Source organism: Balearica regulorum, chromosome 1 (assembly GCF_011004875.1).
Source record: "Balearica regulorum gibbericeps isolate bBalReg1 chromosome 1, bBalReg1.pri, whole genome shotgun sequence".
Classification (NCBI taxonomy): domain Eukaryota; kingdom Metazoa; phylum Chordata; class Aves; order Gruiformes; family Gruidae; genus Balearica; species Balearica regulorum.
In genome coordinates, this window is record NC_046184.1 from 72,058,880 (window position 1) to 72,082,084 (window position 23,205).

The 23,205-nt window shown below is 36.9% G+C and overlaps 1 protein-coding gene across 18 annotated transcripts in view; it reads left to right on the forward strand.

Moving 5' to 3' along the window:
* Positions 1–23,205, forward strand: part of PLEKHA5 (pleckstrin homology domain containing A5) — a 175,191-nt gene that overhangs the window by 126,378 nt on the left and 25,608 nt on the right. For 6 of the 18 annotated variants that reach the window (XM_075757763.1, XM_075757754.1, XM_075757781.1 and 3 more), the window contains exons 10-15: positions 1,757–2,224; positions 8,332–8,800; positions 10,331–10,414; positions 13,103–13,222; positions 13,911–13,964; positions 20,503–20,583. In XM_075757763.1, the coding sequence (XP_075613878.1) occupies positions 1,757–2,224; positions 8,332–8,800; positions 10,331–10,414; positions 13,103–13,222; positions 13,911–13,964; positions 20,503–20,583 (1,276 nt within the window). Of the gene's footprint in view, positions 1–1,756; positions 2,225–8,331; positions 8,801–10,330; positions 10,415–13,102; positions 13,223–13,910; positions 13,965–20,434; positions 20,480–20,502; positions 20,584–23,205 lie in introns of those variants that run through there. The other 12 variants (XM_075757896.1, XM_075757788.1, XM_075757873.1 and 9 more) reach the window with 4 other exon arrangements.

The following is a 23,205-nucleotide window of genomic DNA, read 5'->3' on the forward strand; positions in this document are numbered from 1 at the left end:
CAAAAAAAAAAAATTACACCCCTTGTTAACATGCAAAGTGCACGAGCATTTCATCCGAACTCACACACAGTATGCAGAGGACATTAATGTCTTGCTTTTTCTGACATAAGTTTGAAATGGTGTACTTGTCAAGGCAGGAGTCTCTTGATTCCTTTCACATCATGGAGAACTCATAGCAAGAGTAGAGTGGTAATGAGAATTGCATTTAAAATTAAGTGTCTGTTATTATTAACAGAAGGTAGTATTTTATAAGGACCTTACAGTTTTCAGTCCTTTATATATTTGCTGGGGTTCTGTCCCCAATAGTTGTTGGCCTATTGGGAATTCATGGCTTAAATAATCTGTTGGGGAAGTGTAGACTTGTTGGACCCTAAACCTCTTGTTCAAGATGGGATAGGCAAAAATGCTTACAACTATGTATGCAGTTAGTCTACTTGGAATTAGAGTATTTTTCAGAGGAACGGTCATACTTGTGCTCTTGATCAGTTGTGTGTGTGATGGCCTTTTTACACACAGGCACTTGAACTGGACACAGGTACAAAGATGAATAATGCACATGCAAAGGTTAAAGGTGCGTTGAAGGTTAATTTGACATCATCTTTAAATAAAGTTTGGTTCTTGGTTTGGTTTTATACAGAGATGTAATCTTAAAGAATTATCTCTCTTCCTCCTCTTTCCTCCTGTACCAAAAAATGTTGATCAAAACATCTTAAGGATTTGGGGTTTTTTTTCCTAGTAAACTGGAAAAAAAAATGGTACTAAGCTGTATGTTCAGTTCATGTCCCAGTATGAAAAAAAAAAATACAGCTTCTTGACATTTTGAAATTTTAAAATTAAGATAGCTAATGAAATGCATACATCGAGTACTTGTGTAAGTACTGTAAAGCAGTAACTGTTCTAAAAATATCATTATTCTTGTGGTACAGTTCCCTAAGTCAGCAGCTATTTTCCCCCTTAAAATTAGGGAAGCCACAGTTATTTTCCACAAGACATATGCCAGCTAAAGTGATAACATACCAGAGAAACCTAATTGATGCCAGTGACCATGAAAAGTTGTTTGCTTTCTTTAAAGGAGCTCATTATATGTTAAATTCAGCAGTATTGTGAATCACAAGCTGGTCAACAATGTAATCTGCTACCATTTCTAAACATGGCTTAAAAAATCATCTGAATTTCGGGCTGTTGACATCTGGAAGCTGTAGCTTTTGGAGAGCCACTGAATATTTTTACTGTTTGAGTGTCCAGCCCTCCAGGAACTTAACATCCACTTTTTCAGACTCTGGCTTTATTTCCTCTTGCGCACGTTTTTGTTTGGTTGTTGTTGTTTGTTTTTTTTTTTTTTTTCCTGGAGGGTTAATTGGACGGTGGCTTAAAAAATTTACCCCATGTTGTAAATGCTTTTAAAATAGCAAAGAAAGAGAAGCGTGGAAGAAAAAACACTCACTCTCCAACAAAAAACCCAAAACCAAAGAAGCAAAAAAGAAACCAAAACACCACCACCTTAAAAACAAACAAAAAACCCCACCAAAAAAAACCCAAAACAACAACAACAACAAAACCCCCTGTCCTTGATTATTGTGAAAGTATGTCCTGGATTTCTCACTCAAAGGCAAGATAATGGTTTAAAATATCTGGACAAGGATTCACTGAAATAGCCCAGATAAACACCAATATATATTCGCTTTTCTTTTTTATTATTATTATTATTTTAAAATTAATGTTTTGTTGATATAGTTTGTCATATATTCCTTTCCAGAGTAGAGAAGTTAACCACTGAAAATACATCACCTCGAGAGGCAAATAATATTTCAAACCATCGGGTGCTAATTAAGCCAGAGGCACAAAATAACCAGAGAAATAAAGAAGTGAACAAAAATGAAGAGAAGAAAGCTTTGGAAGCCGAAAAATATGGATTCCAGAAAGTTGGGCAAGATAAACCATTAACGAAAATTAACAGTGTAAAGTTAAATCCTTTGGGGTCTGAATACAGGACTTTACCCATAACCACAATTCAGGCTGGACACTTCAGACCAGTTCATTTAAATGGGTCAGAGAATAAAGCTGTTGGTGTTGTCCTGGCAGACGCTGGAGATGGAGGTCAGCACAATGCGGTGCAGTCACATATGGAGTCTGAACGAGTTATGCAGAGAACTAATTCAATGCTGCAGTTGGAACAATGGATTAAAATACAAAGAGGAAAAGGACAAGAAGAGGAAACAAGAGGGTAAGTACTATGTAATAATTCTTATTTTTTTTTCCTAGGCTTTCCCGCAAATAATACTTAGACTTGTATCTTGGTAGATTCTTTAGGTTTTGGTCTATATTACATACCTATATAATTCATTGTTCTCTGTAAGAAGTGCCTGGATGATTGTTCAGAACAGATTTATTAAAGCTTCTGTTTTATTAACATTTGATTATTAAGGAAACTATATCAATAACTTAATAAAAATGGCCAGAAACCCTTTTGGGCTGTTAAATATTTGTTTATTTATCCTCACAGAGAGAAGGTATCATCAATCATAATTCTTTTTCCTCTTAAAATCTGTTCTTGAAATTGCCCTGTCTTCTGCATTCTTGTTCACAAATTCTTCTAATAATATTTTTTAAAAATTATTCAAAAATCTTCCAGGGAGCTTTTAAACTTTAAACAAGCTTTAATTGGAGAGAGAGAGAGGAGCTTTACCTAAGAGTAAGTCCTTGAAATCTAAGTAACGTGATGCTTAAAGCTTCTCTTCTCATGAAATTAAACATCTCCCAGTTCTAATATTGAGTTCCAGTGCTTATTTATGAAGCTTTAAAATTATGTGTGAATGATTGACAATATTGAATCTTGTGCCGATAGCAATTTCTCTGTCTGACAGAAGTGTAGGGACATTGCTTCCAGGCTGGCTTACAGACAAGCAGCTCCAGCAGTAAAATATAAAATTTTTTGATATTACATTAGATAGGAAGTATGGAGATGCTATCACAGGACGTATTTTGAAGACCTGTAAATTAGGGAGTTTGTGTATAGATGGATGCCAGAGTACAGCTTAAGATAGAACCAAGTTCAGAAAATGTGTTTTCTGCAAATTGTGAAATATGGGGGTTGCGGAGCTTTTAAGTTTTTGCAAAAACTTGAAAAATTTGCATTAGTTTGACTTACACTTGCCAAAATTGGTTGAAGATTTCCTCATTGCCTTTAGTCCCGCATTAAATATTATTAGGAATTGTTAATGTGATGTTTCGTGAAATACTCAACGTAAGCAGTTTGATCAAGTTTGAACTTGCAGTACAGACAGCGACTTGCACACTCCGAAATTTAGTTTATTATGCATGCTTGCGTAATGAGAACTGAGAAGGTTCTTCAATGCAATTAGATTTTTTTTTTAATTGGACTGTAAAACTTGCAACCAAACAGTAGAAATTTGAATAGCTGTGCCATTTTGCAATTGCAAACAAGTATAAAAACCCTAAAACTGATTTCATTGTGGGAATCAAATACAGGGAAGAACTGTAAACAATACGTTACTAATTAACAATATTTTATTCTTGTCTATAGAGAACACTTGTTGCTTAAATAAGGGTGGCATTGATAGCACAAAGGGTATGCTTTCAAATGCAGTTCTACATAAAAGCAGCAAACTGAAAAAAAATTGGCCTTGAGCTATCGTCTTTGCTTTGTGTGGAATTTCTAATGTATAGAGATATCTTTAGAATGTGATTTCATTTAAATTTGATTTTTGTTTAGATTGCTAGTTTTCTGGCTGGAGACAAAAATTTAAGCAGAACTGAAATTGGTGAATGAGAGTAGAAAGAAACTCCAGTTTAACTTAAAGCTTAAGGCTGAGGTGAGAGGCTAATAAGACTGTTTGTAGTAAGACCTGTTCAACTCATAACTTTAATTTTTGAGAAAAATAGTCTTCACTTAATGGGGAAAAGTTGCTGACTTTTAATAAAGATGCTTTCCATTGCATCGGTCTCTCTAATGTGTTAGAGAAATCATGGAGGACCAAACTGAGTATCTCTGGTATGTCAGACTGAAAAAAATTAGGACTTTAAGAATACTAATATGTTAACAAACAAGTTCAATTAAATAACTGTACATAAAATAGGAGCTGTTAGCTGTCCTCAATATGCAATGAAGAGGGTTCACTGTAAAATTATTAATTATTTAGAGGAACAGGCTGACAGTTTGCCTGAGAAATTAAGGAGAATGACAGCAATGTAGTTTTTAATTCTTAAAGCTGTTATCTGCCCTTTCCATGGATCTAGACATACAGTTTGGCAAGAACCACATGAATAAAGATAACTGATGACTTGAGGAAGACAAACTTTTTTTCAAACCAAAAATAAATGTTTTTCAATAAAATTTAAAACCATTCCACTTCAGTATCATTTTATTGAATTAATTTTGCACAAGTCAGTTACGAGTAAATGTTTTCACCAAAAGTGGTTCACTTGAGCAGTCTTTGTCAAATGCGAAAAAATACAGAGGGGTTGCACGGTACTAAGTGAGGTTCTTTGCTGTGTTGTGGTTTGACCCCTGCCAGCAGCTAAGCCCCATGCAGCGGCTTGCTCACTGCCATGGCAGAACAGAGGAGAGAATCGGAAGGGTAAAAGTGAGAAAACTCACGGTTTGAGATAAAGACAGTTTAATAGGTAAAGCACAAGCTGCGCACACAAGCAAAGCGAAACAAGGAATTCCTTCACCACTTCCCATGGGCAGGCAGGTGTTCAGCCTTCTCCAGGAAAGCAGGGCTCCATCACACGTAACAGTTACTTGGGAACACAAATGCCATCACTCCAAATGTGTCGTGTGTTCCCCTTCCTTCTCCTTCCCCCAGCTGCAATGAACTCTTCCCCTTGTCCCTACTCTGGCTTGGACTTATCCACAGACTGCAGTCCCTTAGGGGTGTGTCTGCTCCAAGTGGAGCCTTATCTATGAGCCACAGTCTCTCCAGGGGTACATCTGCTGCGACATAGACTTATCCACAGCCACGGTTGCTTCGAGGTGCACCTGTTCCAGCATGGCCTTGTCCATGGACCACAATGCCTTCAGAGGTGTAACTGCTCCAGCACAGCCTTGCCAACAGCAACAGTCCCTTCAGAAGTTTGAGGTGCTCCAGCATGACCTCATGCACAGCTACTGATGCTTCAGGGTGTACCTGCTGCAGCATGGACTTATCATTGGGCCACAATCCCTTCAGAGGCATACCTGCTGTGGCACAGATGTAGTCATGGCCACAGACGCTTTGAGATATGCCTGCTCCAGTGTGGACTTGTTCACGGCCACCGACGCTTTGGGGTGTCCTGCTCCCACGTGGACTCATCCACAGGTCACAGTCCCTTCGATTTGAGTTCGCACTTGAGTTCCGGCCTGTCCAGTACAGCAGTACCATCGCTGTTACCAGAATGTTCCCAGGCACAGCACAGTGAGATGATAAACAGTACAGCACTACAGCAAGCAGTGAAAGCAAAAGGCAGCCACTGATGACCACAAGACTGTACTATACAGTAAGGCAAGCAAGCCCCATGACAAGCACAGGAGCCTGCCAATTAATAGCTAAACAGCAATAACAGCTCTAAGTTCGATCTAGCACATTCTAATCAAATCTGTCGTTATCTTGGCACCCACACTGGGTGCCAAAAAGGACTGTCATGGTTTAACCCCAGCCGGCAGTTAAGCACCACGCAGCCATTTGCTCACTCCCTCCATGGTGGAATGGGGGAGAGATTGGAAGGGTAAAAGTGAGAATACTCGTGGGTTTGAGATAAAGCAGAAAAGGCCTTGGCTCTCTGTAAGCACCGCTCAGCGGTAACAAAAACATCTCTCTCTAACAAAAACAACCCTATGTTATCAAAATGCTGTTTCCAGCACAAATCCAAACCATAGCACCTTACTAGCTACTGTGAGGAAAATTAACTCTATCCCAGCCAAAACCAGCACATGCTGCTAATCCAGGATGTGAACTTCTGTCTCCCCACCTTGCCTGTATAAGCGTCGCCCTAAGTAATAAATGCCTGCTCTGCAGCACTGGTTTTCAGTGTTCACTCTGCCATCCTTTGCTTGATTTGTACGTAGTTCTGTATTGTGGGCCAGCTGGTATTTGCATTCTTTAGGAAGAAGGACTAATTTGAGTTTTCAATCTGAGGGTATTCATAACATTGCAGAACTGAGCCCCTAAAGCTTTAGGAGCAAAGTCACTTTCCCAAATAGTCCAGAACACTTGGACACCAGAACCGTTATTGCTACCCAACAGTAGTCCTAGAGACAACCTCTAAGGGTCTCTACACAGAGTCTATAAATTCCTGTGGGAGCCTTTTTTTTTTTATATGGGAACTTCTGTAGGGAGCTATTTATCATGACAGTTGCAGAAATATTTTGCAGCCTCACAGTGTGTATGTCTGCTTGACTGGCTGCCACAGTTTCCCCTTGTGTGCAAGGCAGCTGTATATGCTGCACTACTGTCTAGAGTTGGGTTGGTTTGGATTTGACTAGAATGACGTTTTTGCAAGTATCAACAGGACATTTGATAAAATCAAAACAGATTCACCAATGATGTAAAACAAAGCTTAATATTGAGGCGGTTTTCATGGTTTACCAGTAGAAAATGGATATTCCAGAATATAAGTAATTGCATGTAGACTTTAAATTGCTATCTTTACATAGTAAGAACTTCAGACAGCTTGTCTGCAAGTTGTCTGGGATATTTAAAGGAGCCAACAGGATACACTACCCATTTAAGTAATGAAATGGGGAGAGGATCTTCAGTGAGTGAGGTGTATCTAGCTACCGGATACCTTAATGAAAATATCAGCCTTCACCATACCTGTTTGTGAATAGCTAAAATAATGTTTTGAACTTAGAAATTGAACCCAAAAGTGTCTTGGTTGTTTGTTTTTTAAATATGGAGATGGAGAAAAGCCCTTATCATTAATGGTATGTTACGTGAAGAAATTTAGAGGTATTTAAGCAGGTTTTGCAGCAAAAGAATAGGATTTAGAATCCATCTTCCTTTTTTATAATTTTTTTGCAAGAATGTAAAGCTCTCCAATCTGCAAAATGGGGATAATACTTCACTAATTCTTGGAAAGCTTCAGAAACTGTAACAGATTTTGTATGTAAAGCTCATTATAGCAGTTTTCATATCCAAAATGTTACAGGTGATCATAAATACTCAGCTTAACTTTTTTACAGTGAAAAATAGGTTTTACCATCATCAATTTCCTTGATAGTTATTCCATAAGGATCTAACATGCACAGTACTGGCTTACCTTGCCATTTGCCCTACATCATTTCTTTAACTTTTTTGTGGCACTGAAGTCATTCAAAACCATCTTCAGATTCTGGTTGCTCTTGATGGCAGGGATTTTAGTTTCAATTAGTCTGAGGTGTAGCTAGAAGAAGCTGCTGCCCTCTGATGGCTGAATCATGTCCAATTTGAGATCAGTTCTGTTGTCTCTGGGCAAGCATCTATCATGGATGTGATCAGTAGCAAAAGGCTTTAAGAGGTGCTCATCTGAATTTTAGATGAGGGTTGAATGAATCAATGTTTATGACCTAGCTTTTGTCCTCTGAAAAAAACAAGAAATGCTTTGTCATACTTAGGCATGCATCAATACTCCATATGGAAAATTTTGCATTTCAACTAATGCTGAAAGTTGCTAAATGACTGTAGCACTCTAGAATTTTAATGTGGCAACAAATTAAAGAATAAGCCTTTGAATTCATATCCGAGTTGAAAAGCAATAAAATATTATTATCAAACAAAGAAATATTTTGCTGTTTGTTTCGCTTGAATAGCTGATACAGAATGGCTTGTCATTGACAATTGCAAAATACAACTTCATTAGACAATTCTTGCTGTTTTTCCTTGGTCTGCTGTTAAATCGTATTTTTTTTATGTCCATAGTAATTGCTTGAGATTTTTTTGGGGAAACAACAGGAGATTTTTTCACTTTTGAAAAAGAGAACATTTAAAATGGGCTCATATGGAAACAGTATAGAACTTCAAAGCTTTCAAAACTTTGACCTATCCAGTGTATAGACAAGTTACAAGATCTGATCTAAACCTGACAGTACTAGACTGTTAACTGGTAAAAAAATGAACTGTAGATTATATAATCAAGCAGCTAATGAGGGATAGGATCCCTTTTCAGTTGCTATGGTGCATTCAGTCAGTATAGTTGATCTTTAATTGTCTTGATTTTCTTGCGTGTTTTTAAAATGGCACTTGTAGTATTAAAAAAAAAAAGTTAGCTAGATAAACCTGACCAATATTAAAAAACTTTATATTGCCATAATATTAATGCTGTCCACTAATAAAAAGAAAATTTGTGTTTCAGCATAATCTCCTATCAGACATTACCAAGAAACATGCCAAGCCATCGACCTCAAGGTCTACCTCGGTACCCGGAAGGCTACAGAACACTGCCAAGAAACAGCAAAGCACGGCCAGAGAGCCTCTGCAGCGTAACGCCATCGGCTTACGATAGAGCCATAGGACCTGTAACAGCCGAAGAAAAACGGAGGTCGATGCGGGATGACACAATGTGGCAGCTCTATGAATGGCAGCAACGTCAGTTTTACAATAAGCAAACGACTCTTACTAGACACAGTACTTTAAGTAGCCCAAAAACTATGATTAACATTTCTGATCAGACGATGCATTCAATTCCCACCTCACCTTCTCATGGTTCAATTGCTGGTTTCCAAGGATATTCCCCACAGCGGACTTACAGATCGGAAGTGTCTTCACCAGTGCAAAGGGGAGATGTAACTATTGATCGCAGACACAGGACACATCATACCAAGGTAAAATACTTTAATAGTTAAAAATCTCATTTACAAGGATTTTTAGTAGAAGCATACCGTTACTGTAAAACTCACCTTGCACTGTAGTATATTTTATTATAATGAAGATGAAATTACATCAAGTTTTCATGGAGAAAGATTTGATTTTAAAAAGCATATAAAAACCTAAAGATTGTAAAAAGGTATTTTTCTAATCCACTAGGTGAATATTTCTGTCCATGGTATTAGGTTTCTCTAAAGGAAAGAAAAGGAGTCAATAGGCAAATTATTCAGAGTCATTGGTTGTATGTACAGCCATCTTTCTCCCTTCTAGCTTTTTTAGCTGGAACTCTAAGGGGATTGAAAATCCCCGATTTCCTTCCACATGCTGTTTTCTGTTCTTCAGCCACAAGTTTGGCTGCCTTGAGTTCCAGCAGAAAACAGAGTGTAGTAATTTTTTTTTTTTATACCTTTGAGTTATTAGGGAGATCACTAGAGAAGATCACAGTCTATTTGCACGCAACCTTAGTGCCTGACTAGCGTAACTTTGGTTGTCCTCATCAATGAGTGAGACACACAATTACCTGGGTGCCGTATGTGGCTCTGCTATATCCATCATGCTTGTGGTATGCCTAATTTTTTAATAGTTTGGACATTACATTTAAAAAAAAAAAATCTTTAAGTTGAATGTGAAACTAGAGTTTTTCTAAAATGCTCCTGAAACTTTTTGCTAAATCTTTATCTCAGGTGTCTTTATGTCTCTTGATGCAGGAAAAAAAATCTTAACTGCATCTTAAAGCAGTTTAAACATCTTACAGTTGTTTACTAAGTCTTCTTTTTTGAAAGTTCTTAGGTGCTTATCAACAAAGGAATCATTTTGTTTTGACATCCTTTGTCTCAGCTGCACTGGAAATACAGTAATCAGTGCTGCTCACAAATCAGGGAAATGCCGCTAGGGTCAGTGCTGCAGAGCATGTGCTTACTTGTCCTTTCCACCATGTTTTGCTTTCTCATATTTTTTTCCTTGTGGAACATTTTATGCTAGTATTTAATTTCATATTTAGCATCTTTTAGACAAGATTCTTATTTACCTTCAGTTTTTCATGCTATTTGGTTTGTGGTTTTTTAGTTACACAACTAGCTTTTTCCATTAACTTAGAAACACAAACCTGTTTTTAAGAGATGCGTAATCTGAAATCAATTTAAGATTTAAACTCCATCTATACAGAGCTCTTAGGTTTTTAAACAGCTTTCAGCGATGGGTGAAAAACTAAAATTGTTGCTGTTTACATGGGCTATGATTAGGGCAACAGCTGCGAGGGAGGACTGTTAATTGAACGATGAAAGCTGGGTTATGTCTAGAAGTTAGAGGTTGGCTACTTGAGTGTCCTAGATGGTAGATCAGCAGGGAGCATGACTGGCTAAGGCTGGCACAAATCATAGAAAATTTGACATGAGCATGAAGTTGGCGTGACTTTTTCTTTAACATTTTATAGTTGTTGAGTCTTTAGATAACAATGGATCATACTGTGCTATTTTGTTTTTGTACAGCATGTCTTTGTGCCCGACAGAAGGTCAATGCCAGCAGGTCTGAGTTTACAGCCTGTTACTCCTCAGAGCCTCCAAGGCAAAACAGTGAGTTGGATTTTTATTTGGTACATGAGTTTTTTCTGAAGAATAATTCTTTAAGTATGAACAGTTTTATTCTATTCAAAGCTTGCATTTATTGTAGCCTTTATTTTAATTATTAGGGATTTTTAAAGCAAATAAAGTAGCACTCTGTGGTTACATTGAATTCTGAGAATATTGTGTAGCCACTGACTCCAGATTTTCTTTGAGAAATACAGATTTATTTTTTTTAATCATCTTTGATACATTACAGAAATTTGTGGGAGAGGGTAGAATAAATCACAGAACACTTATTTCTCCATTAAGTATTTAGAAAATCCTAGACATAATGTTTACCTTTTTTGGAAAGCTTAAAGATACTAAAACTGCATTTGGTAAAATGGTGTTCTTTCTGACATCTCCCATTTTTCTGTGATAGAATTGAAACTCTCATTGAAGGTATTTCATCAAAGTAATATTGGGGAATACTGTCCACCTTCCTAATTGAAACATGACTGTTAGCCAAAAGCCAAGAAATTGTCCTAAATTTACTACATTTATTTACGAGTTTTTGTCACCTTTCCATAATCTTTCTCTGTCCGCCTGAAATTACTGTTTGAGACAGTTACGAATGGAGAACACAGATTTTGAATCATACTGTGGGCAACAGCTCCCCGGTCAATCCTTCCACTGCCTTCACCCCTGTTTCTTGCACTTCCCAGCCTGAATCCCTGGCACCTTCAGCAACTTAGGGGTTGGCTTGTGGCAGCTGGCGCCTTCTCTCTGCGCCTTGTCTAGACGTTTCTTTGGGTTCATGGCCCCATCAGCTCTCCTGGGCTCTGCTGCTGGAGCTGGGCCGATGAGTGGGGTAGGGGGCAAGGAGATCCAAGCTTCTGCCTGTAGAAACCAGAAGTTCTGCCCACAGCACAATCGTTGCAGGGGCCAGAGGAGGAAACCTGTAGGTAGCTCTTTAAACAAAATTCTGTGTTGCAGTTGTTGCAAGAGTCCTGAGAGCTGTATCAAAAGCAGCAAAAATGTTTGAAGCCTTATGAATGTGTAGAGAGGAGTAGGAATTGCTGTTTGATGGGCTCCTCTATGGAAAAAAAGTTTGCAAACATTGGATTTGAGTACCTTTAATTATTTTATTCCTAATGCACTAAAATTAGGCTTTGCAGAACATCCCAAGAAAAGTTTTGATCTTGAAAAAGTGATTCACTGTGCCTTTTGTTTGAAGATGCTACTTTCAATTCTCTCATTTCTAAAAATACGTTTTCTTGTGCTGTGAAATGATGTTAATTTTCAGACTGAAAGCATTGTTACTGATTTCTGGAGAGAACTTGAAAATGTCTTGTATAGCAGTCTAGATTCTTACTCTTACTTTCTGAAATTAAGTATTTTAAATCCAGGTATTGAAAGAGTACTATAAGAGGAAGATTGGCCATTAGACAATTTGGCTTTGGTGGTGTTTTTCCCTCAAAGCAAATGGTTTTGACAACTGAAGCTGTGTGGAAATCCCTTGCTCCCTCTCGTGGGCTACTTTGGTACGAGCTCACAACGGTGCCAGTGCCATGCTTATTCTCAGGGATTTTTCTTCTTTATTCTAAGAAATGGGTATTTGTTTTTCAGTAATTTCATATTTGGTTCTCTGGAGCTTTTTTTCTTTACTACTTTGCTTTGGGGACATTCTATGACTGTGGGAGAGAGCAAGCAGGGGTTTAGGGGTTTTCTGTGTTTGAGTTTGGGGGTTTTTTTAACTCAGAACTTGTGAGAAAATTGAAATGCTGGATGAATATTTAACCTCTTATAAGATTGACTTCTGGAGAAGTGTAAGAAACAGAAGCAAACAGGAACATAACAAAAATACTTGTCATGTTAAGTATTTTGTTTTCTTTGAAGTATTGCTAATAGAAGTGGTTCCCAGGAATGGTTTAGGTAGAATTTCCCAAACTGACCCAAATTGATCTGTGTGGAATTACCTGACAAATACTCGTTTGAGTGTGACTGTACTTCCATTATATATAATCTTGGGTTTTAAATATTGTTCTTCATCCCTTCCTAAGGCTGTATTGTACACCTATAAAAGTAAAGCAATAAATTAACTGGTAGCCTCAGACCTGTGGAAGGTGGGACAGAAGATTATTTTTGTCATGCTTGTGCAGTTTTATTTTGTGCAAGATGATTGTTTCTGATGTAGTTCAGTTATCATGGTGTTTTCATTTACTCTGAATTTTGTGTGCTTTTGAACCCAAAAAACCACTCTGTGTGCTTTTGAAGAATTATTTTAGAAACTAAATTTTCTTGAGGGAATTTTTTTGATTCTTTCACCAAGCTGAAATGGCTATCCATGTCCAGATAATGATATCCTGAGGGCTGGAATTATCTCCCCCTTCACTTCAGTCAATATCATCAATTTGATAGGCATTTCAGAAAAAGTTTGGGGGCTGTAGACTTTCTCCTGCAATATCCTTACTTTTTTTTTTTTTTGTCCTTTGTACAGAATGTTACAATATTATAGCTGTTTGAGTAGTTAAAACTTAACCCTTCATTACATATTTGAAAGTGGTCAATTTGGGAAAAATGGTGTATCTTTTGTTGTATCACTATAGAAAGTTTTTGTAAGAAAGATACTAAGAACCCTTATTTTAATTAAGTGTTGTTCAGGATACCAATTAACCTTTTTTCTACTCTTTGGCTTCTTACACTGCACTCCTGCAGCCAGAGGAGCTCACGCTGCTGCTAATAAAGCTGAGACGGCAGCAAGCTGAACTGAGTAGTATCCGGGAACACACACTAGCACAGCTCATGCAACTAAAACTTGAGGCCAGCAGCCCAAAGGTCAGCTATAAAGCAATGTGTGTCATGTACCATTCTCACTAACTTATAGTCATTCATTAATCAAATTTTACATTGTACCATTAGTGCACAATTCTCTGACTACTATGGGAGTAGAATAGAGTAACATTGGTTCTTTGTGTGCGTGATGTTCTGCTATTAACCCTTTGAGGCTTTACTCATAGCTTTTTGATATTACGTGAGTCAAAATTACATAGGAATATTTTAAAATATATTGTAGCTAAGTTTAAAATTGAAGGGTTTTAACCTGTTGGTATTATAAACAAAATTAGTAGTGGTAGATCATGAGATTAATTTATTGTTTATACTGCCTCATATCAGATACAATCTTATTTGTAATCTGTGTACGAAAATCAGGACATGTTTAAAACACAGATTTATCAAAGGGTTTATAGTTGTCTGTATAGTAGACATTTACATGACCTCACTGTGTTTTATATGTAAAACCAAAATGTAATGTAATAGTTCGTAGTCTGATTCGTGGCAAACTTTCATCACTTCTTTTTTGGGATCAAAACTTGTTAACAGTTCACCAAAAAAAAAAAGGAGATAAAAGCAGCGTTATATTTCTGTGTAACACAAAGATTGCTGTCTAGTTTACATCTTTTAAAGCTCTTTTCATGCATTCTGCACCTTCTGTCCCTTTTTCCTCCTGACTGCTGCCTGCTAGAATGAGATTCTTTCACATCATCTTCAAAGGAATGCCATATATTTGGATCATCAGGTGGGATTTGCAATTTTCTTGTGTGTTTAAATTTCGTAATGGTTTTTGCCTGCTCCTATCAAGCTGGAAATATTTGGGGAGAAGGGTTTTCAGGGCTTTTTATGAAGTTGGATATTTAATACATGCCCTTTTTAAGTACCACAGAATATCTTAATCAATATAAATTTGACATGTAATGGAAAAAAATCCCTCAATTTAAAATTTGTCAGAATATAGTAGCCACTGAACAATTAATTTTTCTATTCTTCGTTTCCTTCTTACAGTAACACTAACTGTAGCATTTTATCATTTTTAACCAAAGTCATAATATATTGTCCAAGTGCATATGACACACGTGTATTTTATAGAAAATTAGTACTTCTGATAATTTTAGTTTGCTGAATTAAGAAGAGTTAGATGTTTCTACAGGGCATTCAATTAAAGGGAAGTCAAACATGAAAAAATGTTTTAAACAAGTCCTAGCATGGCTCATTACTTGTTCTCCTTTTACTCAGTTATTTCTTGAAGATTTATATAAGAAGATTTCCCTTCTTTACAATTTCTGATAACTTATGGAGTTGAGGGTACAATTCTGTCTTCACTAACATAATTGATTGCCAAGTGAAAAATTGTGATATCACATACCTCTTTTTATGGCTTTGTTGCATGATCAGATGGGACTTCTGTACAAGTTGTGCATAAGAAGTTTTTAAATGGGAAATTTTTGCTAGCACTTATAAAGGCAGTCATAAGTGCTTAGAAAAAATTTAAGCAGCTAGGTGTCTGTTTAGTTAAAAATATAAAAATCGCTACAGCTTTTCTTCTTTTTCTAATATTCTTTCTTCTAATGAAATTTTTCAGCCTTACACTTAAACCAACTGTTCTTAGAACAGTCCTACAGGTTCCTGTAATAGGATTTCAGTAGGTTATTAAAAACCACACATGCGCACAGACACACACACACACGTGTGCTTGATTCACCCAGTGATTTTATTTTCCTATTATCTCTTAGAAACAAGGTGTGAATTGTGACCAATTCAGTTAGATGGCAATGCATTTCTAAACATCTCTGTCTCGTCTTAAGGGGCTGCAGGAAGTCCAAAACAGTAGGGAAAAACTGCTTGCTAAATTAGATCAAAATATTTCATCCAACTCAAATATTTCCAGTTCATAATGTTTTGGAATAAGGAAATAATTCTGTCTTCATCAGTGTAATTCATTGCCAAGAAAGGACAACTGTCCTTATGTGTAAAACCACATACTATGCTGTTGCTTGATTAGCCAAGCTTGTCAGTATAATAGACAGGATTAAATGGAGAGAATTGCCCATGTATAACATGCAAAGTGCTAAAAAGGATTTTCTTTTTACTTGCATCAGATAAAATTTAGAAATGTGATGTGATAAACATTAATTTGGGGAAGTGTCTAAATCTTTTAAATGTACCATAATTACCCCTACCACAGATGCAAGAAATCACTGCACATCTTACCGTAAGAAATCATGATCAAGTTTAAAATATATTACCTTAATCACAAAATCATGGAAGAGCAGGTTGGAATACTTGTCCCAGTTTCTGATAATTTTTTCTGTTGTGGTTTTTTTTTTCCCCCCTTGTTTTAATATAATACTGCCACCTACCTGTACAAAATAAATCCCCCTGAGAGTCTTTTTGCTTTGAGTGCCATTGCTTCTTGGGGTGGTATCTCATTTATATCTTTTTGTTACTTTGTCCATTATCACTTTTCCTTTATGTTGGGAAGAAGAAAAAAAAAATTCAAAGTTTCTTTTAGTCTAATTGAGGCCTTTGCTCCTCATTATCCACATCTGTAACCAGCTTGCATAATCACTTGCCCTCTTTGAATTTTAAATGTCCCATGTACTTTAACTATGAATGGAAATACCTAATTTATCTCTGAAAATAGTGTTAAAACCTGCTTTGCCTAGAGCATGCAGTGGAACTCCAATCCTGTTAACTTCTAGTCTCACCTTTTTGGTCACAAAGAATTCAGTACCGTACATAATAATTTGTAAGTTGGTACTGAGGTTGCACTGGTGAATTTTCAAGCAGACTAAAATGCATGTGTAGGGAGAGTAACTTTTATGCTGTTCCAGTACATTGTTGTCTGCTGGTGAGGTGGCTTTTCTTATCAAGGCTCAAGAATATCCCATAGCCTTTTTTAAGTCATGCTATTTTCTCATACTGCTGTTTCCTTTCGAGATGCTTAGAAATTCTTATGTTACGCTTTTTGACGTTTTCACATTATGCTTTCAGAATTTTTGTTGTTGTTGTTGGAGTTCACAGATAGAGGAAAAAAAGATTGAAGAGACTGACGTACATATATACAGCCATAGGATTTCTTTGATGTCTTGTGGCCAAACGAATGATTGTCAGGCATCCTTCTTTTTTTCAAGTGAGGTTGTGAACCACTCTGCTGGCTCAAGGTTCATAGAGAGGCAGGAGAGACTCATTTGCCTTTTAAGTAGTAGTTCTTTGACACAGCTAGCAACCGCTAGGCAATGATGATGATTTGTTTGCCAAGGTGGGACATGTTATGAGGGCACATACAGTCTCAGTCTTCTGCATTATCAAATTTTAAGGGATCACTTATTGTGTATTACTAAATCCAAGCCAACAGTCTCCTTAATGTATTTGTACCCAGCAATTACAATAATAGTATTGAAAAGTTGGAACATAGTTGTGGGGTTTTTTTTCAAATAAAAGCTAGACACCGTTCTTTTTTCTCCTTTGTAAATAAAGCCATGGCAGGAGATCCCAGTTGAATCTTTCTGTTACTACGGAGAATTCCAGCAAACCAGTCTTTGAGTACGCTTCTTAATTTTATGTTGATAGTAACACCTCTCTTTGGCTGAAAAATTATTTTCTACTGAGCTCAAGCCATCTATGTAAAACTCTCCATACATATTGTCATATTGATCTCAGCATATCCCAGGCTGATTTGTCACAGTAGAAGCTCTACTAAATTTCATTTAGTCTTTTTTGTTTGGTTTTTTCTGGTTTTTGAAAAGGTTATTTTGGTGAATAGTTTAGGTGTTAAGTTGTCCGTATACTTCTGCTGGTACTTTCATTTTTATTTCTTTCAGTTTTCAAAGGGTGCATAAAAATAAACAGAACTTGAACAAGAAGTTGTCAAATAAAGGAATGAAGGTCCTACAGCCAATATCCATACTGTCGTGGTGTTTTGCTTCTGTTCTCTTCACCACGCTCTCTCCGGGATGCTGAAGGTGGTTCTAGGAAAAGGTAGTAAATTAAAGGAGGCTGGAATAGTACAAAGCGATTTGAGTAGAGCTGACAGATATCCTTTATTATATCTGAAATCTTGTGTTTCAGCCTAAAATTCTGTGCTATTTAGCAACATACAGGGTACTACTCTTGTATTTTTCAGGTTGTCTGGAAAAGGTAGAGTGAGCTGACCCAGCCACCACTGTTGTTCTTTATGCTGCTGCTTTTTCCCCTTTCCCCCCACCAAGAGGAAGAAGGGGAGGCTCAAGGACAGGGGCTCTGTAGGGTGAAAAAAGTCTGTGCTGGAGGCAGCATTGCTGTAAAAAGAAGGCAGGAAGGAAAAGGGCTTTTTCCTTCTGGGGTTGGTTTTTTTTGGACAGAAGATTAAAGAGCAGAGGAAAGGTGGGAGAAAAGCTTGGTCACCTCCTAGTGCCACTGCTTTTACCTTCAGGAAGCTTGAGATGAAATGGATACAACTGCCAGTCAGAGCTCAGTCTTTTGTCACCCATGACATATGGTCTTATCTCATGAGTGAGGGCAGCTGACCTGGTAGGGAGCCGCTGTTCCAGCTGATGGCTGCCACCAGAATGGCATATACTGAAATGCCATCTGCGTGGGGTGTTATCAAACAGGGAACAGAATTTACGAAAAGGAAGGAGAAAAATTGTCGATAGCTTGACTTTACAGTTTAAAACACAAAATACCCACTCAGATGCTCGCTCATAAATAATGTAGCTGTTCGTATAGATCTTATGTCAAGGAGGTTTTGTTTCATTGTTTCCAACTGGAAAATGCTTTTATATATTGCATCAGTATAGATAAAAGCAAAGATGAAGCATCACTTCTGGGGAGAGTTATTTTCTAGAAATAAAAAGTGATAAAGGCAAGACTGCTGGATTTTATTTGGTTTTACCACTGTGTGGCATCAGGCAGTTCACACTTCAGTTTGCTTATGAAAAATCTTAATTCCAAGTTTTGTGACGTCTTTAATTGGAGAGACTGTGTGAGTATAACACTATTAGTGTTATACATAGGATCTAAAAGGTGTTCTTTATTGTACACAAATAATATTTTTTTTCTGACGGAGAGACAAACAAGGCTTGTTTCTGTTATGAACAAGCAAATTATTTTTCCTTGAGCTATTTATTCAATGTGAATAGTGTCCGACTTCGTTTTAGGAGTAGCCTCGTGATAATACTTTAAGAACACAAAATCGGTATCCTCTTCACCTTTTAGAGCATGGGACTTGCCATTGTGTCCTGCATAACGGGTTTACTTTGCCAGTTCTTCAGTACCCATTGCCTTGTGTGTGTGCTAGCTTTAGTTAGCAGAAGGTTTGTGACACATACATACTCCCTCAAGAACTTCTCAATAGCTAAATGTCAGGTTTTTTTGCAAACATTATTTCCTAAAGGGGAAAAAAAGCTTGCTATATTTGACTGTTACAAAGACTCCTTGGTTGGCATTACTTTACCAATTATCTAGGTTTTGATCTTTTTTCCATAAGGGCTTAGGGAACTGGAGCTTTTCTGGAAATAACTGGCCTTTGCAAACAGTGTTAGAAAAGCGTGGTTAAGCACCAGTGGTAGTAAAATATTGGAAGAAGTCCTATAAATCAAAGTTGCAGCTGGCTGGAGGACAAAACATTACTTCAGATCATCTTTTGAGTAAATCCACTTTGCTTCTTTTCTAATCTGGATGAAAACGATCTTTGAACAGTTCCACAGAAATCAATTCCAGCGTTGTCTGTTATGAGTCAGAAAGGTAAAATTTGAAATATTGTAAAAAAGAATTAGCCAAACAGCCTGAAGTTGTTGAAATCCTCCTAATTACAGTGCATCCAAACCAGTGTGCTCCTAATAAAATCTTTCAACCTCAGAGGAAATTTTCTTTTACAAATATTTCAGTTGGCTGTAGTTTGATTGCTTGGCTTTGGACCTTGTTGTTGATATTACTATTGAGATATCTTTTGGTATCACCCAGTGCACCCACTCTCAGGACAAAATTTTAGCATAAAGGGAGAACAACTTCTTGTGTCAGTTCTAGTTTTCTGTTTATGTACGCTATAGATGATGGCGCAAGTGGGAGGGATTGCTTGTTTGGGGGTTTTTTCCTGCCTTGAACAAACAGAGCATCATAAACTTGCCTTCATAAGATAAGGTGCTCTTTATTGGGTGATTAACTTAGCTGATCAGACTTTACTATGTATAAAAAACAACAACAACAACAAAAAGGTCCTCTATAACAAGAAAAATGTTTTTCCCAAAAGGAGAAAAAAAAAATACTTCTCCAAACATACAAGTTAGATTTTTTTTTTTCCCCCTAAATAATTAGGGGCAAGAAATTCCACAAGGCATCAAAAACTCAAGCTTTCTGTTGCATTTCAATCTGTGAAACAAAACCTTGCCATGCGAATTCATGGTGAGTGCTTATATATACATAAAGACAGAGTGAAAGATGATAAATATTCATACACGCACTTCCTTCCTGTGTAACCCTGCTTGAAAACAGGTATTGCTGAAGAGGTCCTGAAGTTTCCAGCAAAAATATGAGGGGGCTTGTGCATTAAGTGACTTTGCAGTTTCTTTTTGAGAGGAAAACTATCTGTTTTCCTAATTTTTCCCTTACTGTCAGGAAAGTCTCTTTTTTAAAATCAAAAATCCCAAACTATTGTCTCTGTTGCATACTTTTCTGAAATCCTAAATGTATGCAATTTTACTGTAATAATCAAAGTATGTGGTTACGACATTTGCACACATATCAATAAATACTAATTGTTATTGAAAATGTATGACCGGTTCCAAAATAGTCAAAGTTCCTAAGTATATAAATCAGTGCAGTATATAAAGGCATTTTGCGATACATGAACGTAAGTCTGAACATCAATATTCAGAGTCTGGGAATGTTTATATCTTTTTAATGTACATTGAGTTACTATATCTGTGATTTTAAAGGTTTTCTGATAAAGGTTTGAGTGTTCCTATTGCATAACCCAGTAATGCTTTTCATTTCAATATTGTGCAAAGGCGGGCTTATTTTAAGCATTTTTATTTTTTTTAAAAGGGAGAGTGTTGGTCAATAAATATTGGATTGGTTTTGAGCATTTATGTGTTTTTGCTACGTTTATTTGCTATTATTAAACTTTTCAGATGTTGATATTACTGAATGATGGAATATGTAAAAAGCATGGGATAAAATGTAATCTACTGCATTATTAGAAAAAATTAAAGTAGAGGCTATATTTTACAGTGTCGTCTTTCAAATCTAGCCATGCTGTAAACTGATGTTTGCTGTATGCTCCTCCTGATTTGAAATAGATGAAAGAGAATGAACCTTTAATCACCATGGTTCACACTATGATTGAGAACTCGGCGCTAAGACCACAACTGTACCAGCAAGTAAGGTCTTGGATAGTGAATGAAATTGCTTTATCATCTGCGAAAATTTTCCTTAGTGACAGTTTTGGTTGTTCCTTGGATTTATTCATAACATTGGTGTTTCTCTTATTTGCTTTGGAAAACCACAAGTCATCCATGCTTTATAAAATGCTGCAATATCGTTAGCATGGCTTTTGCTGCGTTTTTGTTGTTAAGTATTAAATGTACCCTTTTGAATAACTTTTTCTGTCTAGATGATTTAATTAGTTGATGTTTTATGCAGGTGCCCCGTATATTCATGAAACTTCCAATAAGCTTCCAACATTTGTCTTAGCATGATTCTCTGCAATTAGTGTTCAAAGGTGCTTCTTTCTTTTGACCCACTACAAAAGCATGTGAGTGGTGTTTACCTGGTCATTTCTGGCAATTTTGTTTTGTTCTAGGAAGTGGATTTACAAGTTTTTGTTTGCACCTACCAAGCCTTTAGCCACTGAAGAAAGGAAAGATCAAAATTACTTTGATCTGGGTCTGTTCATAAAGTCACAGCAGACTTAACCGTGCACACTTACAGAGTATCTAGTGATGGTTGTAAATGGTAAGATGGAAGAAGAATCAGAAATGTGAATGGAAATATTGTCTGTGAGTTGAGACCTGCATTAACTTATGAGCATGGCCAATACGTATCTGTTGGCACTGCAGTGTCTTAGGGATGCTGGGGCTGAACTGAAGAGCTCCTGTCACATCAGAGAATGTTTAAGAGGTTTCTAGTTTCAACTGCAACAAAGATGTTATTCTCACTTAAATGACTATGGTATTTTGCAGCAGATGAGGTGTGCAATTCTGGCTGCCAGTCAGAAGGGAGTATCTGTCCAGTTGCCTTACACTTGCATTTGTGCCCTTGTGAATGACGTATAAGGGTTTCATAGTTTGAAGAAAAGGAGACATTCTGCCATGTAAAACAGTCATTTATTAGTGATTAATGCTTTGCCGTGTTTCTAAAAAATACTGTACCTTAATTTCATGTTTCCTTTTTTTGGAAGTCAGGTCCACATTGTAAATTTGCTTGTGATCAAGAAAAGTTGCAAGAAAAATCTCAGCTTTCCAAAGGAGGTTGGGTTGTGAGTGACTTTGATTTCAGTATTATCCTGTTTGTGCTCCTGTGTGCAAAATAGGAGCTTTAACATGGAACCTGAAGGAACTATTTCTGAGAGAAATGGGAAGAGTAAGGTGCCCTCAAGCCCTAAATGAAATTGGGTTTTGTTGTCTTGTTTTAAAGGAGCCTAGCTGTTATGATTTTTTTAAAGCAAATCAGTTTTCTGGAACAGAGTAAGACAAATAAGTCAACATATGTATAATGAACAGAGGTGCTTTGGATGTGTCAGAGTAAATTAGCTCAGCTTCTAATATTAATACCGACACATCTGAGGTATAGCTGTGCCTGGGCTAGCTGTCCCACTTGTTCAGGGATACCAATAAATTTCAGCGTGCTGCCTTGATGAAGCTATGCTGTCAGCTAAGGTATCGCTGCACAGCACTGCCTTCACCTTATAGACATACCCGCTCCGTCATATTTGACACTGAATAAGCACCGTTTGTGACATTCTTGTCAAAGAAACAGTGAATCTAACAGGTCATGAAGATTGAATCACCTTTTGTCGCTAGGGATGTGGTCTCTTCAGGTCAGAGTGTTTGTGACGTTGGCAGGCTTGTGCAGAAGCAGCCATGTATTGCATAAACTGTAGGATAGCAAGACCTTCTGCTTTCACGGGTGAAGTTTCCTATATGAAATACTGCATTAATTGACTTCCAGAAAAGGATAAAAATACATTCAAAATTTCACTGCCTAAGTAGTCTTCTGACCTTTCGTAATGCAAAACTAACCTGTTTAAAATTCTGGCAACTTATTTAAAATTTGCACAACACAGAATTTTTTATTCAAATAAAATAAGTTGGATTTACCAGTCATCTTTCCCACTGCAGTTTTAAAGAAATGTAAACAATTGGCAGAAGCCTCTGTGTAAGCAACTGCAACCTGTTTTGTTGTCAAGATGATAAACTAGTTTCTGATGACCGTAACCATTCCTACGGACAGAGGAAAGGATCTTTCTTTGCTTCTGTTTATTCAGTTCAGTTTTACGACTGAGCTCATTTAGAGTCAAGCAAAGGACAGCAAGAAAAGCTTGTATTTAAAAATTAAGATGTCATGCTTCCTATTGGTTTGTAATGATAACAGTTCTTTAGTAAAATAGCTCAAATATTTACTAATATTTATTTCAAATGTGTTATTTATAAGACATTTTTGTTTGTCATTTGTTACATCTTCACAGTTATTTAAATCACTTTGACTTAGATCAGTCTGCTCTACAGACTGTACTGTAGATTTACAAGTACAAGCCAGGGCAATGTTTCCATATGTACAGGCAAGAAAAATAGAGGCTTTTTACAGCCTGGATCCATTTCTACCTTGGGTTTTTTGTTCCTTTCTAATCCTAGGGGAGGACTGTTAATCTTATCTTCTAAAGCAGTATATATGCTGGTTTTAAAAAGTAGGATTATCCTCAGTTCCTCTTATGTGTGTGTTCCATAAAGGAGGAAAAACGAAAATCTGAGTGCAACAAGTAACATCCAGGTCTTCACTTGGAT